General features: G+C 40.3%; 2 protein-coding genes across 4 annotated transcripts; one reads left to right on the plus strand and one right to left on the minus strand.

Annotated features, from left to right (window-relative positions):
• Window positions 1–51: 51 nt before the first annotated feature.
• On the plus strand, window positions 52–4050 carry LOC104518896 (ras-related protein Rab-8A). 2 transcript variants are annotated; one of them, XM_010170864.1, is made up of 7 exons: window positions 58–113; window positions 359–419; window positions 827–904; window positions 1353–1442; window positions 2086–2151; window positions 2533–2583; window positions 3519–3999. In XM_010170864.1, exons 2-7 carry the CDS (start codon window positions 417–419, stop codon window positions 3609–3611), a joined length of 381 nt encoding a protein of 126 aa, XP_010169166.1. In that variant the 5' UTR covers window positions 58–113; window positions 359–416; the 3' UTR covers window positions 3612–3999. The 2 variants fall into 2 exon arrangements, with proteins under 2 accessions (XP_010169167.1, XP_010169166.1); XM_010170865.1 differs by lacking the exon at window positions 359–419 and having other exon boundaries at window positions 52–113; window positions 3519–4050.
• A 4276-nt stretch (window positions 4051–8326) lies between these two features.
• CIB3 (calcium and integrin binding family member 3) lies at window positions 8327–12637 on the minus strand. Of its 2 annotated transcripts, XM_010170866.1 has the most exons (6): window positions 12587–12637; window positions 12249–12283; window positions 10440–10551; window positions 9948–10095; window positions 8861–9056; window positions 8327–8348 (listed from the first exon to the last, which is right to left on the minus strand). In XM_010170866.1, exons 1-6 carry the CDS (start codon window positions 12635–12637, stop codon window positions 8327–8329), a joined length of 564 nt encoding a protein of 187 aa, XP_010169168.1. The 2 variants fall into 2 exon arrangements, with proteins under 2 accessions (XP_010169168.1, XP_010169169.1); XM_010170867.1 differs by lacking the exons at window positions 10440–10551; window positions 12249–12283.
• Window positions 12638–13867: the final 1230 nt, after the last annotated feature.

Below are 13867 nucleotides of genomic sequence, written 5' to 3' on the forward strand. Positions count from 1 at the left end.
GATTTTGGTCTTTGGCAGAAACGACGAGTAATTTAGTTGTTTCTCTTTTCAGGTATTGATTTTAAAATTAGAACTATAGAGCTAGACGGCAAGAGAATTAAGCTGCAGATATGGTAAGGCTTTTCTTCTGAGTAGTGCCTGGTACCGGGGGTCTGTGCGGTCTGGGGTGGTGACGTTACCGTGAAGTTTTTACTCCAGTTGTGCTCTTCAGCAGTTAATGATCTTTTTAGAAACTAAACGATAGTTTTAGTGCATCTACAGACTAGTTCAGATTAAATTAAATGAAACTCCTGGTGGCTTTGACCTGGGTGTGGTGGTGCAGGCGCTGTGCCTGAGCCCCTGTCTTTGTCTGTTGCAGGGACACGGCCGGGCAGGAGCGATTTCGAACCATCACAACTGCCTACTACAGGGGAGCCATGGTAGGAGCCGTACGGGGCGTGCTAAACCTCAGCCGGGCAGTTCGGCTTCCACAGCCAAACCAGCTGGGTTTAACCTGGAGCACACACAACTGTCTGTTCTCCGAGGTGTAAATGCTGCGTAGCTGAATATTCACAGCTGTGCGCCGGCTCCCGGCGGTGCTGGAGCTGTGCTGGGAGGTGTGGGAGCTCCTGGAGGCAGCTTCTCCCCTCCGTGACCGGCTCTATAAACACATCCCGTGCGCCTTATCTAGCAAAGCACAAACCTCAATTAAATGTTGTGTGGAACTGTGAACCAGCTGTTTTAAAAATAATCCTTGTTAAGTCGCTCCTTTCTGCTACGAATGAGCCTTTAACTCGTGATTAACCTGACAGTAGCTGAGACGATCTATCTCCTTCTTAATCTCCAGGGCATTATGTTAGTCTATGACATCACCAATGAAAAATCTTTTGAAAATATTCGGAACTGGGTCAGGAATATTGAAGAGGTAATTTCTTTCTTTTCTTACTGAGCATTGAAGATGCTGTGTCTTCCTCCAAAAGTAGCTGAAACCCAAATGCTTCAGAATTCTTGAGTTTCTATTGAATTCTTGTGCTGAAGGGGAAATAAATTAAACACAAATGAGCGCTGACTCCTGGGCTGCCTTGGTTAACAGCGAGCTGTTGTGCTGGCCCACGGGAGCCAGAGGGGACGGCAGAGCTGGTGTTTCCCTGCCACAAGTGATCCAGGAGCTGTTGTGCAGGACAGACACTGGGCTGACAGACACTGGGCTGTCAGTCCCTGCACGAGCTGCTGGGCTGGGAGGGAAACCTTAAATCTCCAGCAGATGCAGCAGCATCTCCCTGTTAAGCCCTTGCCTGTGCCTCATCTCCCCAACAATGTTTGTCCAAAACCACCCGAGCCAAAGTCCGTTCTTCGGTCTGTTTCTGTCTCAGCACGCCTCTCCAGATGTTGAAAAAATGATCCTTGGGAACAAATGTGATGCAAATGACAAAAGACAAGTTTCTAGAGAGCAAGGGGAGAAGGTAAGTGCTGTGCCTTGGATGTGTTTCAGTTCAGACAGTTCGTTACTGTCTGTGCGCTGCCCTGGTACCTCAGTGGTATTTCTGAGGGGAACTTTCTGAGCTGTAGGTCGATCCATTTCCTCACTCTGCTGAAAAGCTGAGTCTTTAAGAATTCTTATTGATTATCTGGTTGAGATGTGTTAGATGCACAGCAGCGAGCTGGATTTATTCTTAGAAAAAGGAAGAAAAGCATGAATGGAAGCATGCTGGAGTCTGACAGTTAGGAAATATCTCTTTGGCTGAAAGCCAGCGAGACAGGGTGGACGGGGTTGTTGTTTCTGGTGTCAGATGTTACTGAGGGTAGAGAAGGTGCTTTTGCACGCTGTAGATTTTACAAGAACAAGATATCTCTGCACAAAAATAAATACTAAGAGACAAAGGAGCAGATTACAGAGTGTGCAGAGTGTAAAAGAGAAGAACAAAGCCCGGTAAGAAGAGACGCTGAGAGGGGTGAGATTTGGTGCCTGATTTCTGCCAGTTGTTCCGTGGAGTGAACCCCCAAGTCGCTGTGAATGGTGCTGGGAGGGGCAGACCCTGCGTGCTGGGTTATGGTTACAGCTGTTCCTGCAATTACCCAACTAACGTGCAACCTGCTCTTGTTCAGCTTGCTGCGAGTTTTGGAATTAAATTTATGGAGACCAGTGCAAAAGCAAATATAAACATAGAGAATGTAAGTACTGCGGCCTTTCTCTTGTATTTATTGCCCTATTATTTGTGATAAGTGATAAGAACACTTCCCTGTCCTGGCTCGATGCAAAACCCAGTCGTTAGATACTGCAGACACTTTTTTTAGATGATTCCTTAATAAAAGACACTGTTTTATAAACCCTGGACATGCCCTGCTGTGGGTGGTGTGTGCCATTGTGGTTGTCAGACTCAGGAAGGGGTAGTGGAGTTAGACAAGCAGCATTAAAACCTGGGGGTGGGGGGGGAACTGTAAATGTAACGTTCTTCGGGAGGTCAGTATTTGTAGACACAACTTATTGCTAAAGAAAAACATTAGAGTGTATGTTATTTACCATCTAAGACCTAATTCTTCTACTTATCACAGGCATTTTTCACTCTTGCAAGAGATATCAAAGCAAAAATGGACAAGAAGTTGGTGAGTAACTTTTACTTCATCCACACTGTATTTAAAATAGGAAAAAACCAACCAACCAAACAAAAATACCAGCCGAAGCCAAACAGCAAGTGCTGTTTCACAGGGTATAAAAAGTATTTTTGTGGTCTATTTCCTGGGGGAAAGCACTGAAAGTTACAGGAATTTATTTTTAGTTTTCTCAAGCTGTATTCTGACCCTGGCTTATAAACAGTTGTCTCTGCATTTCAGGAATTAGCTGCACTCATTGAAGTTTTCTAAATAAAATTCTTTTTGTATTTGTTTTATTGAAAGTCAAGTGAGTGGTAGAGCAATTTCATGGTAATTATTGCTCTGGCAGTCTGAAAAATGGAATCATATCAATTAGACATGTAGCAGGACTACTTCGTACTTCAGGGTAATCTCTAAGCTAGCAGGTTTAAAAATAGGTAAAGAACTAATTATTTTTTAATATCTTTTACAAAAGCCTCTTGAGAAATGATTGGGTTATCTTTTGTACAAGAAACAAATACCCAACAATGTCAGTTTGTTCCTCACGGCACAAAGATTGTTTGTACTTTCACTGAGCACACCACGTGTGCTGGTAGAGCTGCAATATTTGGGGTCTTCCTGATAATTCTGAAGCATTTCAGCAAGAGCCAAATACATCCTGTAATTCTTTTTTTTTAATCTCTGTTGTCTTTGAGTTGATAGAAAGAAGAACAGGAGCAGGACGTGTTGGGCAAAGCCAAAAGGAGCAGATGCAGTTCTCTGACTTCTCCTCCTGGCTGACTTAAGGCTCAGATAAAGGAGCAGAGACTCCTGTTGATTTTTGGAATGGTTTTTGTATGTGACAGGCTTGATTCAGCCACATGAACAGATAAAGTATGGATGCTGGATCTTACAGCGATGCTAGAAGCTGTTAAGTGTAAATAACTTAATATTCTTTGCGTCTTCAGGAAGGCAACAGCCCGCAAGGCAGCAACCAGGGAGTCAAAATCACACCAGACCAGCAAAAGAAAAGCAGCTTTTTCCGATGTGTTCTTCTGTGAGGGACACGGCCTTAATCGAGCACCCGCTCGACCCAACTGGACTGTGCCTGTTCTGAGTGAGATTTCCTCTGTCTGTGGACTTAGCGTTTTCAACATACCTTGTCACTTTGTGACCATCTGAATAAGAAATTGTTTATTTTAGTAATTGTCTGACTCTTCAATTTTGGAGATGAAACAAGTTTATTTTTGTCAGATTGCCACTGGGCATTGTGTATTGTCTAGCAGAGGGAGTACAGATCAAACGTGACCTGTGACACAGCACCTTTGCTGACAGGCTTCAATCTTTTTGTTCGTTATCCGTCATGTTTCCATACTAGAAAGAGTTCAGTTACGATCAAACCGAGAAACTGAAATGCCAATGTTAATAAAGTACAGGTGTGTGTACATGGGACACGTGCAGATCCATGTCTGTAGGTGCATCTAGAACAATCGCATCAAACCACCGAAGAAACGCACTTGGGTGAGCAGTACGGGCTCGTACCTTCTCGGAAGGCAGAAGGAAGCTTTCTGCACCTCCACCCCCTTGCTACTACAGAGGAAATCCTTTATCTGCCTGTTAGTTATCCAGCCCTGTTATTCTAGACAATCCACAAGTAAATTGAAGTTTAAAACAAAACAAAACAAAACCCTCCTCAGAGGAACCTCTATTTTTTTAAACAAACCAAAGTGTGCTGTAAATACAGTGGATCCTCACCATCAGGAGTGACTTTATCCATGTTAGACTTGACTGTGCTTAATTAAATTCTCCGGATGTTTAGACACATTGAACAGGAGGTGATAGCTACAGTGAGTCCCACGCAAATGATCTGTCATCTGTTCTTAGAGGAACAGACCCTGGTTCGGGTAGGGACGCTTACTCCAAATTTGTACCGTTATAAAGGGCGGCTTTTCCTTCTCCAGAGTGATTCCAGATCTGTCATGATGTAGTAGCTACTTTTAAATTGTGACGAGCAAACGTATCGCACTGCTTCCAGGCGTGTGTTCTCATGCACACTTGCTCACATATGCAAATAAATGTTGCACATATGAACACTTTCTGAAAACAAACTTTCTTGAAACTGAGATTTGCCTTTGCTGCTGCGTATCGATCATTTCAGATTTGAAGCGGCAGCAAACCTGTCAGTAACGTGCATCAATGCAAATTTAGTCCTCAGTGGCAATATTCTGTGTATTTATTCCTATCAACACAGTCTATTACATTCCGATGTATAAAATGGAACAGCCAAGTAAAGCTCCTAGGTAGCTGATTGCTCTCAGTTCAGGGGCTCTAAGCCTGACTTAATTAGACTGACAAAAGGAGCCAGTAAGAGCCATTTTCTTCGAAGTCTGCTGTCAAGTGATTGGAATGATGGTGTGTTTAATTCAAATGAACATATCAGCTGTGTCCTGCAACTCACTGGAATTGTTAACATGCTTTGTTTACATTGACAACTGCACTTAAGGGTAAAATTAAAAGCTGATTTTAAAGTTAATTAATTTACTCACCAGTTTTGTTTTCTTCAAGTTTGTGGTATTGTATTCTGGCCTCAAAGCAGCACTCGTAAGTGTTACTGTAGATAAAGATCTGTCAGGTTCAGAGTTAAACTTTAGAAATCTGCAGCATGCAATTGGGCTCAACAGGAATATTGCCTGTTTTTCTAAAACGGAAAAAGGAAAGTTTATTGTGTCAGTTACTGGTTTATAAAAATGTATTTTATATGCTAACAATTTATTTTTTTTAATAGCTAGCAGATTACAACGAGCTCTGTTTGTGATTAAAGTCAAACGTAAAGCTTTCCTCTTTAACCAGAACCTTATGATGGTTTTTTGTTTGTTTGTTTACTTGTGGCTTTTTAGCATGAGGACTTGGTGAACGTGCACCATAGTGGATTACATGCAGATGTCTTTGTAGGATAAAATCATGTGAAGCTACTGAAGAGCCTTCTAGTCAGTGTCTGCTTCAAAGTGTAGTTAATACAGAGCTCTAGGTTGGACAAGCAATGCTTCTATCTTGAGATAAGGATGCTTTTAAGACAAGTCTCTGTGTATGCTTCAAGAAGTGATTGAAGCAGAACTGGGGAGGTGATTAGGATGGGTCTGAGGGTTGATCTCCTACACAAACCAGATCTGTTTAATGGCTCAGTAGTAAATGTGGACTGTCTCACATCCATCCTTCCACTTTAATACAGGCAGATGTTGCAGCCAGAGTTATTTTTCAAAGTGGCTGAAAAAATAAGTGGTCAGTCTAACTCGATATCGCGGGCTGTCCACCACGATACTGCTCAGTGCCCATCGGCAGTGTCTGAATCGAGAAATCGAGAAAGAAAAACACATTAATTTACAAATGGATGAAATCTGGATGGAATTGTTTTTCACTCCTCATTTTCTAAATCTCAAGTTACTCTTTTGCATTCAAAGCTAGCTCTTTGTATGTGAATAGCTTTTGTTTAAACTTACGCTGGTTGTTGCACATGTTTATGTATCTAATTTATAGCATGATTTCCTTTTACAGAATGATTGGTTTCACTCAATGAACAACTACGTTATTGCCCAATCTCAGGAAGTTTCGTACAGTTACTGTGACTACAGTCATCACTGTATTTCTGGGGTATACAGACTACAGAGAAATTAAATCAGCCTAAGCAATATTAAACCTAAAATGCAGATGTAAGACAGGAAAAGGTTAAAGACATGGCAGTTGCGTGTGTGCTTGGCTGCGTGTCGCTAAACACGGACATCAGACCTTGGAGAAGTATAATGTGTATTTGATGTTTCTGTCACATAATTAAATTACTGTTGTTTTTAAGTATGAATGTAACAGAAAACACAATGATCAAAAGAGGTACTGCGTGAGTGCGTACAGTAATGTATGTGTACTGTAAGCTTTCTTTAACTAAGGAGGAAAAAACCTGAAGTTGGATACAAAATTGTAAAACTGAGGAATTTAAGTAGATATGACAAACTAACAGTGTGCTTGCTACACATTCTCAGTGTCTAAATGCCACTAAAATTTCAGGTAATCAATTAACACTTGGTTTGTAGAGAAACAAACCCCTTTTTGAGCATGTTCTCAAATTCCCATAGCTTAATGAGTATCACAGAATTCTGTGGTTGGAATTACCTGTGAGGCTGGTTGCAATATTTCGAGTAGTGTTCACCCTTTCAGGTGTAGACCTGTCAGTAGCTCACCTGCCACTAAATGGTGGAACTGCTGTTTGACCACTTTGCCATTTTAACGCTGACGTTGTCCTGTGCTGACAGGCACCTCTCATGTTCCTCGACATCAGAGCCTTATGCCAGCATCAGACTTTCAGCCTCAGATTTATAAATCCTATGGATTATTGTAAGTCTCTTTACTGCTGCTGAAAATTATGTGGTCTCTCATGTGAGATGCTGATCGTGTCACTGACAGTTGTTAAGGCTTTTATTGTTGTGGTGGCGGTGTCTTTGGCTGAAAGCTACCGTGATTTCTTGTTCTTTTGGACTTGAAATGGCTGGGGATTATGCTGGAGAGGGAACGGACAAACAGCTGCGTAGAGGATGGTCTCCATTTGTACTAGAAGTTCTTAGGGGTGGGGAAAGAATGATGACTTGAGTGCTGTCTTCATTTATAGATTAAATAAAGAGCTGTTCGATTGAACGTTGGTGGTAACGTGCAGTCTGATTATTTCAGGCTGCCTTATTCTTTGACCCGTCTCTCACTGATCATTGGAGTTTTTGTTTCTGTAGGTAACACAGATTTAATGGGCTGGTCTCTCCAGCCTTTCTGCAGGAATCATGTGCTCTGCATCGAGGGTGAGTTGGGACTTACAACTTTGTTTTTAAGGGAACTTAATGCATCCCAATATTTTCAAAAATAACTGTAAATTGTATTTTTAGAATGACCACTTTTGGCTGCCACCCTTCCCACATTACAACTGCTTTCTTAAATACTTCTCATTGATTTCCATGTTTGTATTAAAAACAAAACTGTTGTTTATTACAGTCTGTATGTTTTTACTCTGTTGTACAGGACCCTGAGCACTGCGTAAATAAACTTCTTATGAAAAGAGAATTTTACAAACTGAGTTTGTCAGTCCTGGTCATCATTTGTGCACGTAGATTCTTATGTGGAAAATAGGGTGTTTCTAAAAATAGAAAAGAAGGACAGGAACCCAGGGTAGGCTCTTATTCCTTTAAAGTATGTTGACTTTTCATTATAAATTGTGGAATAGAGAGCTTTTCCTGTGTTCTCAGAGCCTGGAATGGGTTTCTGTGACACACTGGGAGGATACTTCAGCAGACTGGCTCACTGGAACATTTATTATGACTGTAGCTGACCAGAGGAGTTGCTTACACAATGTTGATTAATGTTTTTGAAACTATTTTCAAGGGGTTTTCACTTGTTAGGACTTTTTTTAGAAGCTCTAGTTCGATACAAGTTCCTTTACTACCTCATGGTGTCTAAACTTTAAAAAAAAAAATAAAATTCCCATCTCACTGTCAGGCCAGATTTGCTCTAGCTGAGGGAAGAAATAGACATTTTGTTAAATTACAGGGAAATCTTGATGAAGAGCTTACTGAATGGTTCCTTCTAAAGAGGTAAACAAGAGACAGAGTCCTCCGACTGGTTCAGGTACCAGAAATTGTCCTCTTTGCTCCTCTCATTTTGCTCTTTCTGGGATGGTAATCTCAGGTGAAGTAAGAGTTGTTGAAGGTTCAAGAAGGTTCACTTCTGTCTACGTGTTTCATGAGACTCAGATTCGAATGTGAAATGTGCTATTGAAAAGAGGAAGTAATAATCACTTAAATATCACTCTTCCCTATTCAAAGGACTCATTACAATTAATCTTAGGACTGTGCTATAAATTGGAAACTTTATTTTGCAAAGCACTTGCAAGTTGAATAGGTACATTAAATAAATGCAAGATTTGAGTGCTGCTCTGTGTAAAACGTGCATCAGAAACCAGATTAAGATTATGTTGCACATTGAGTGAGCTCATCTCGTGTGCTTATCAATGGAGCCTGAGAGCTAATACTAACTGTTTAAGTTCCAGGGGCTTTTTGTTGTATAAAAAGTACTTCAGAGCTTCAAAAAGTGAATCAAGAAGCCTCCACACTTTTTCAAGCCTCTGTTTTCCCAGTCTTTGCAGTGAGCAGCTCTGCTGGAAACTGTCAGGGGAGAGTGGTGATCCGTAATGGCTGAGGAGATGTAAACCACACACTTCAGAGGCTTCTAACAAAAAAAACTTAAGAGGAATTTTGTGTTAGAAATTAAAAACAAATATTACCTGAGGAAATCTGGAGCTCGTACTATCATGTGCTGAAAGTCTTCCAGAGAAAGCTTGCCATCGTTGTCCGCATCAGCTTCGTAAATCACCTTTTCACATACAAGGCTAACTTCTTCTGGGGTAAGTTCATTTCGGGTTAATTTGTTGACGGTTTTCTCTAGATCTGATTTGCATATGTAATCATCATTGTTAAAATCTGTCAAAGGAAACAAAACGAATTCAAAGTGACAAAAGTCAGCATTTTACATGGTTGACTGCCAAGACCTAATAGGAAGGGTTTGGTTCCCAGGCCATAACGTATTTGTATAAGTAGAACTTTCAAATCAGAAATGAAATCTTGCAGTGAAACGTATTTGTTTGTATAAAAATTCAGTAACAAAATCCTGGAATAGTTTCCCCTTATCTTAAATAAGAGTAATGATTGTAAATAGTTTAATAGCTGTAATTTAATCATTCTAGCAAATCAGTACTACTGACCTAACCAGTATGGAGTTGAAGGAAGAGAATGGGCTGTTCAGTTTTGATGGGGGTTCACTTTTTTTTAACATCTTTGCTGAATCATGTACAGTTTAAATCACAAAAAACCAGTTGGTTTGTTTGATACATTGTTTGGCTTTAGCTGATCGTGAAGAAAGTAACTGAAAATGGTACTGTAAAAATAAATCTTTACATTTGTCCTTGGAGAAAAATGCTAGAAGTGTGCTTCCCTGCCTCCCACCTCCTTTTGGTAGGGACCAAAACCACCCTCCAGATTTATGGGCAGCCAAGTCCATTGTGCTGCGCTTTTCCAAGCAGCCCTTCAGCCAGAAATATTTCTTAAATGTTTATTAGCTCTTGAAAACTGCAGATAATTTCAGGTTGTAAATTTTGTAGTAAATCCTAATCCCAAATAAATACAAGACAACAAGATAAAGATGACCAGAAGTTTCTAGGAGCGAGAACAAACAGCCCAATTCAATGAAAAGAAAGGCTGTATTAAAAACATACCCAACTAGAAATCATTCTGGTGGCAAAATGAATATTTTGCATCCCTACATGCAGCTGCAGAATTTCCCCAGAGTTTCCTTTTTATGCATGTCTCACTCACCATAAATTTTAAAAGCATAATAAGCTTTCAAGTCTCTGGGAGCCATTTCACTCAGTGCTGAAAACATGTCCAAAAAATCATCTAAAGTCATATTGCCATCTCCAGCCTCTGAGAAAACCTCTGCTATCCGCTGGCGGAATGGGTTGTCCTGGGGAACAAAACATGGGGAGGTCATCTCCATGAGCGTTTATTTCAGTACAGGTAAGACACAACTGGTTTTGTTGTCACCCCTTTTTGGCAAATACTCCCCTTTCTGCTATTACATTCCCATCTAATCAGAGGCCGACACAGCTGCAGCTGCCTGTAACCTCTGTGCAATTTCAAAGTGTTTTCAGGGAATCACTAGAAGCTTCCAGAAAGACATTTGAGTTCAATAGCCAAAATTTATTTGTATTTCAGCCTCCCAGCAATTAGTACTGGATGAATTATTTAAGAAGAGTAGATTAAACTGAAATGTGTCACTTGATTCTAGCTGTGTTCCTTGCTCTGTACCTTCAGCTCTGGCATGCTGCCAATGAGTTCATAGGGAAGTGTCACGTCTGGTTTATCTGTGTAGTTGAGTGGAACGAGCTGTGGGGCTAGATCTCGGTATCTGTAAAACAGTCTGAAAGAGAAAGAAAGGCTTGTTTAGGGAACAAGCTATTTAGATCACTGAGAACAGTGTGTTTGCCTTTTCCATGTGATCCTTCACATTTTTCATCCTTTACCAGATGGATGATATCAGTCAGTAAATAACATTTAGTATGCTCTGTAGTTGTTGGTGGAAGAGATGGTGTTAAAAAGAGCAACATAGTGTAACTGGTGAAAAATACAAAGCCTTTGTGCTTAGAGAACAATTAGGTGAAAATGCTCATGCAGGTCAGGCAGCCAAACTGCTGGATACCATCTGTCTGAAAACAGGGTTTTTTATAAAGTTTCAGATTTACTTACATGTTGCCAGCAATGGTGTTCAAGCACACAGTGCAGTTGTGATTTATATATTTATAATAACAAGGCACAAGACCTTCAGCCTGAAGGTCCACTTAATCCCTTTCCAAACACACAAAAACTTGTTGCAAGGTGAAAGGGATCTGGTTTCCACGTCCAGAATTCATGTGATCAAAAATAATGGGCTTCAACTGGAGCATGAAAGATTCAGTTTAAATGTCAGAATAAAACTCTGAATGCATAAAGCCCCAGGCAGGAAGAGAGAGATCTGGGACCAACTCTACTGGGTTTTTATCCACCTTAAGTATTTTCCTGTTTTTCCGTAGAACTCGGGTTAAAGAGACAGAAAATGTGCATAATCATTTGAATGTATTGAGCACTTTTTCAGCATGCTTTGTGACAGGGTGAGGATCCCATTCACAGCTCTTATCAAAACAATAGGATAGAATTTTAATAGGGAACCTTATCAATAATAAATATCTTATTAATGACACAGTTATGGTTCTGGCCTCTATTTGCTACGTGGAAAGGCAGAGAGATTTCAATCATTACAGAACCATTCCTATTTTATCCTGTATAAAATTCATACACAGATAACAAGGTTCTAAAGAGGGACATGCTCTGTACAGAATTGTCACTTGTGCTCTACCCTACAGAGAAATTAGCAAAAAACCTGTGGTGACATCTTGAGAGATGCAGAAATGGAACACTTCCCTTTCTGTTAGTACCCACAAAGGTCAGGAAAGGCAAACGAAACTTCAATATTATGTATGTTACCACCTGGATAAGTATTTTTTACAAGAGGAACATGTTGAGGTTTTCAATGAAGGTTCTCAGCCCCTCATGAACAGAATATTGAACCTGTCTTTATCAGAGTCTTTGGCCACAGGTTAAATGGAGTTTTCAATGAGGCACATGAAGGCTTTGGGGAAAATGCACCTTACAGTATCAGGATAATTATTTACATGAAGACATTTAAAAAAAAAAAAAGTGAACAAAATTTGACACAGTCATCATGGTTTTAATAAACCAGGTAAAGTATCCCAAAGAATAAGAGTTTACTTTGAAGCATTTGTCAGAAAACAAGGCGAGGGGAATGTGGATGTCACTGGCAAAACATGCACTAAAATGTAATTTGTTACATTTATTTCTGATAGAGACTGGTATTTTAATACAAAATTCAGAATTCTGATTCAGTTTAGGACAGATAACATACGTTTTGTACCTAAAAAAGCAATAAAAATGTTCAGATTATCCAAAAGTATCACTTTAAATTTGTGTAAATTCATTTTTTAAAAATACCTCACCCTCTATGCAACCTGTTTTTATAGCAATCTCTATCCTTCACCCACAAAATGCACGTACAAGACTCACCTCAGAATTTCTTTCCTTGTAAAGAATGTGCAGTCCTATGAAACAGGAAAAGATGTAACATGTAATGAGAGTTTTTAGCATGCATTGGCCCAAACTTTTCCCATACAGCAACTCAAATGAAGTTATATTGTAGTACATGCAGCCAAGCATTAAAGTTCTTTCTTTTTAGCATATATTTAGTATTTTATAATCCTTCTTCTTGATGTAAGAATCAAACTGTTACTAAAATCTTTGCTGTAATTTAGTACTCCTACTTAATAATTTTTAAAATAGTTTTAAAAAAACCCTTCACCATTATTCAATGTTCTGTCCAAACAGCCATTTAGTTTGTTTTATACCTGATATGCATCCAGTTGCTCCTGAGTGAAAATGGTTTGCTTGTTGCCCATTTCGAGCTCTGAATGTTGATTCTTGTCCCATCATTCTTTCCTCAAAGGCACCTTTATAGGAGGTCCGGATATTCAGTTATTAAAAGCTGCAACAATGAGGTTCAGGTATAGCAGAGGATCAAGTAACCAGCTTCCCCATTCCACAGGCTGCCAAGTATCATAATAGGAGCATTTCATCAAATCTTTAGTCTGGCTACTGAAGGCTCTTATCCAGCATCACTCACCTGTCTCCTGTGTGCACAACAAAGACTCATGTTACAGTATTTAGCCAAACAACTAATAGATGCTTGTTTGTGTCTTTGAGGGAGCAGGGAGACTTCATGGACTGTACTTTTTCATTCCTTCAGATATGGTAAATTAACTGAAAAGCTTTGGTAGTGTCTTTCTTCTTTAAGAATTAACACCAAAAGCTAGAAATTAGGTACAGTGATGGTAATCCCTGGTCCTTTCCTTCTCACTTTTCCCTGTAATACACATTGTGCACTAATGCTAATTGTAGTTTGCTTACACTGAAGGTAATATCTACAAAGTCTGCTCAGTCCCTTTACTCTGCATTATCTGCTAAGACACATTATCACTAGCTAATGATTATTAGTGTGACATGCATACATATATATTGATAGATATATGGCCTTTACACTGAAAATATGTGTTCATACATGTGGTTCATACATGAACAGAAATGTAATGTTAAAGTTGTATGAAATATATAAAAAAAAGTCATAGAATCATTAAGCTTGGAAAAGACCTCTAAGATCATTCAGTCCAACCATCAGCTCATCACCACCGTGTCCCTGAGCACCACATCTACACGTTTCTTGAACACCTCTGGGGCTGGTGACTCCACCACTGCCCTGGGCAGCCTGTTCCCGTGTCTCACCACTCTGTCCAAGATGAAGTTTTTCCTCACACCCAATCTAAACCTCCCGTGGTGCAACCTGAGGCCATTTCCCTTCATCCTATTGTTTGTTACGCAGGAGAAGAGACCAGGACCCACCTCTACACCCTCCTTTCAGGTAGTTGTGGAGAGTGAGAAGGTCTCCCCTCAGCCTCCTCCAGACTAAACGAGGAACTGGCCGCACAGCTCCATCCTGGGGCAGGCTGCCTTATTTACTGGTCACGGGCAGGCCGTAAATTGCCATTTCCTGGTCATTCCTGCGGCCCGGCTGGCTGGGCCCCTCTCTCTGCTGGAAACTCTGTTCCCCTCAGGGACGGGACGCCGGCCTCACC

Source organism: Antrostomus carolinensis, unplaced genomic scaffold (assembly GCF_000700745.2).
Source record: "Antrostomus carolinensis isolate BGI_N321 unplaced genomic scaffold, ASM70074v2 scaffold20956, whole genome shotgun sequence".
Taxonomy (NCBI): Eukaryota; Metazoa; Chordata; class Aves; order Caprimulgiformes; family Caprimulgidae; genus Antrostomus; species Antrostomus carolinensis.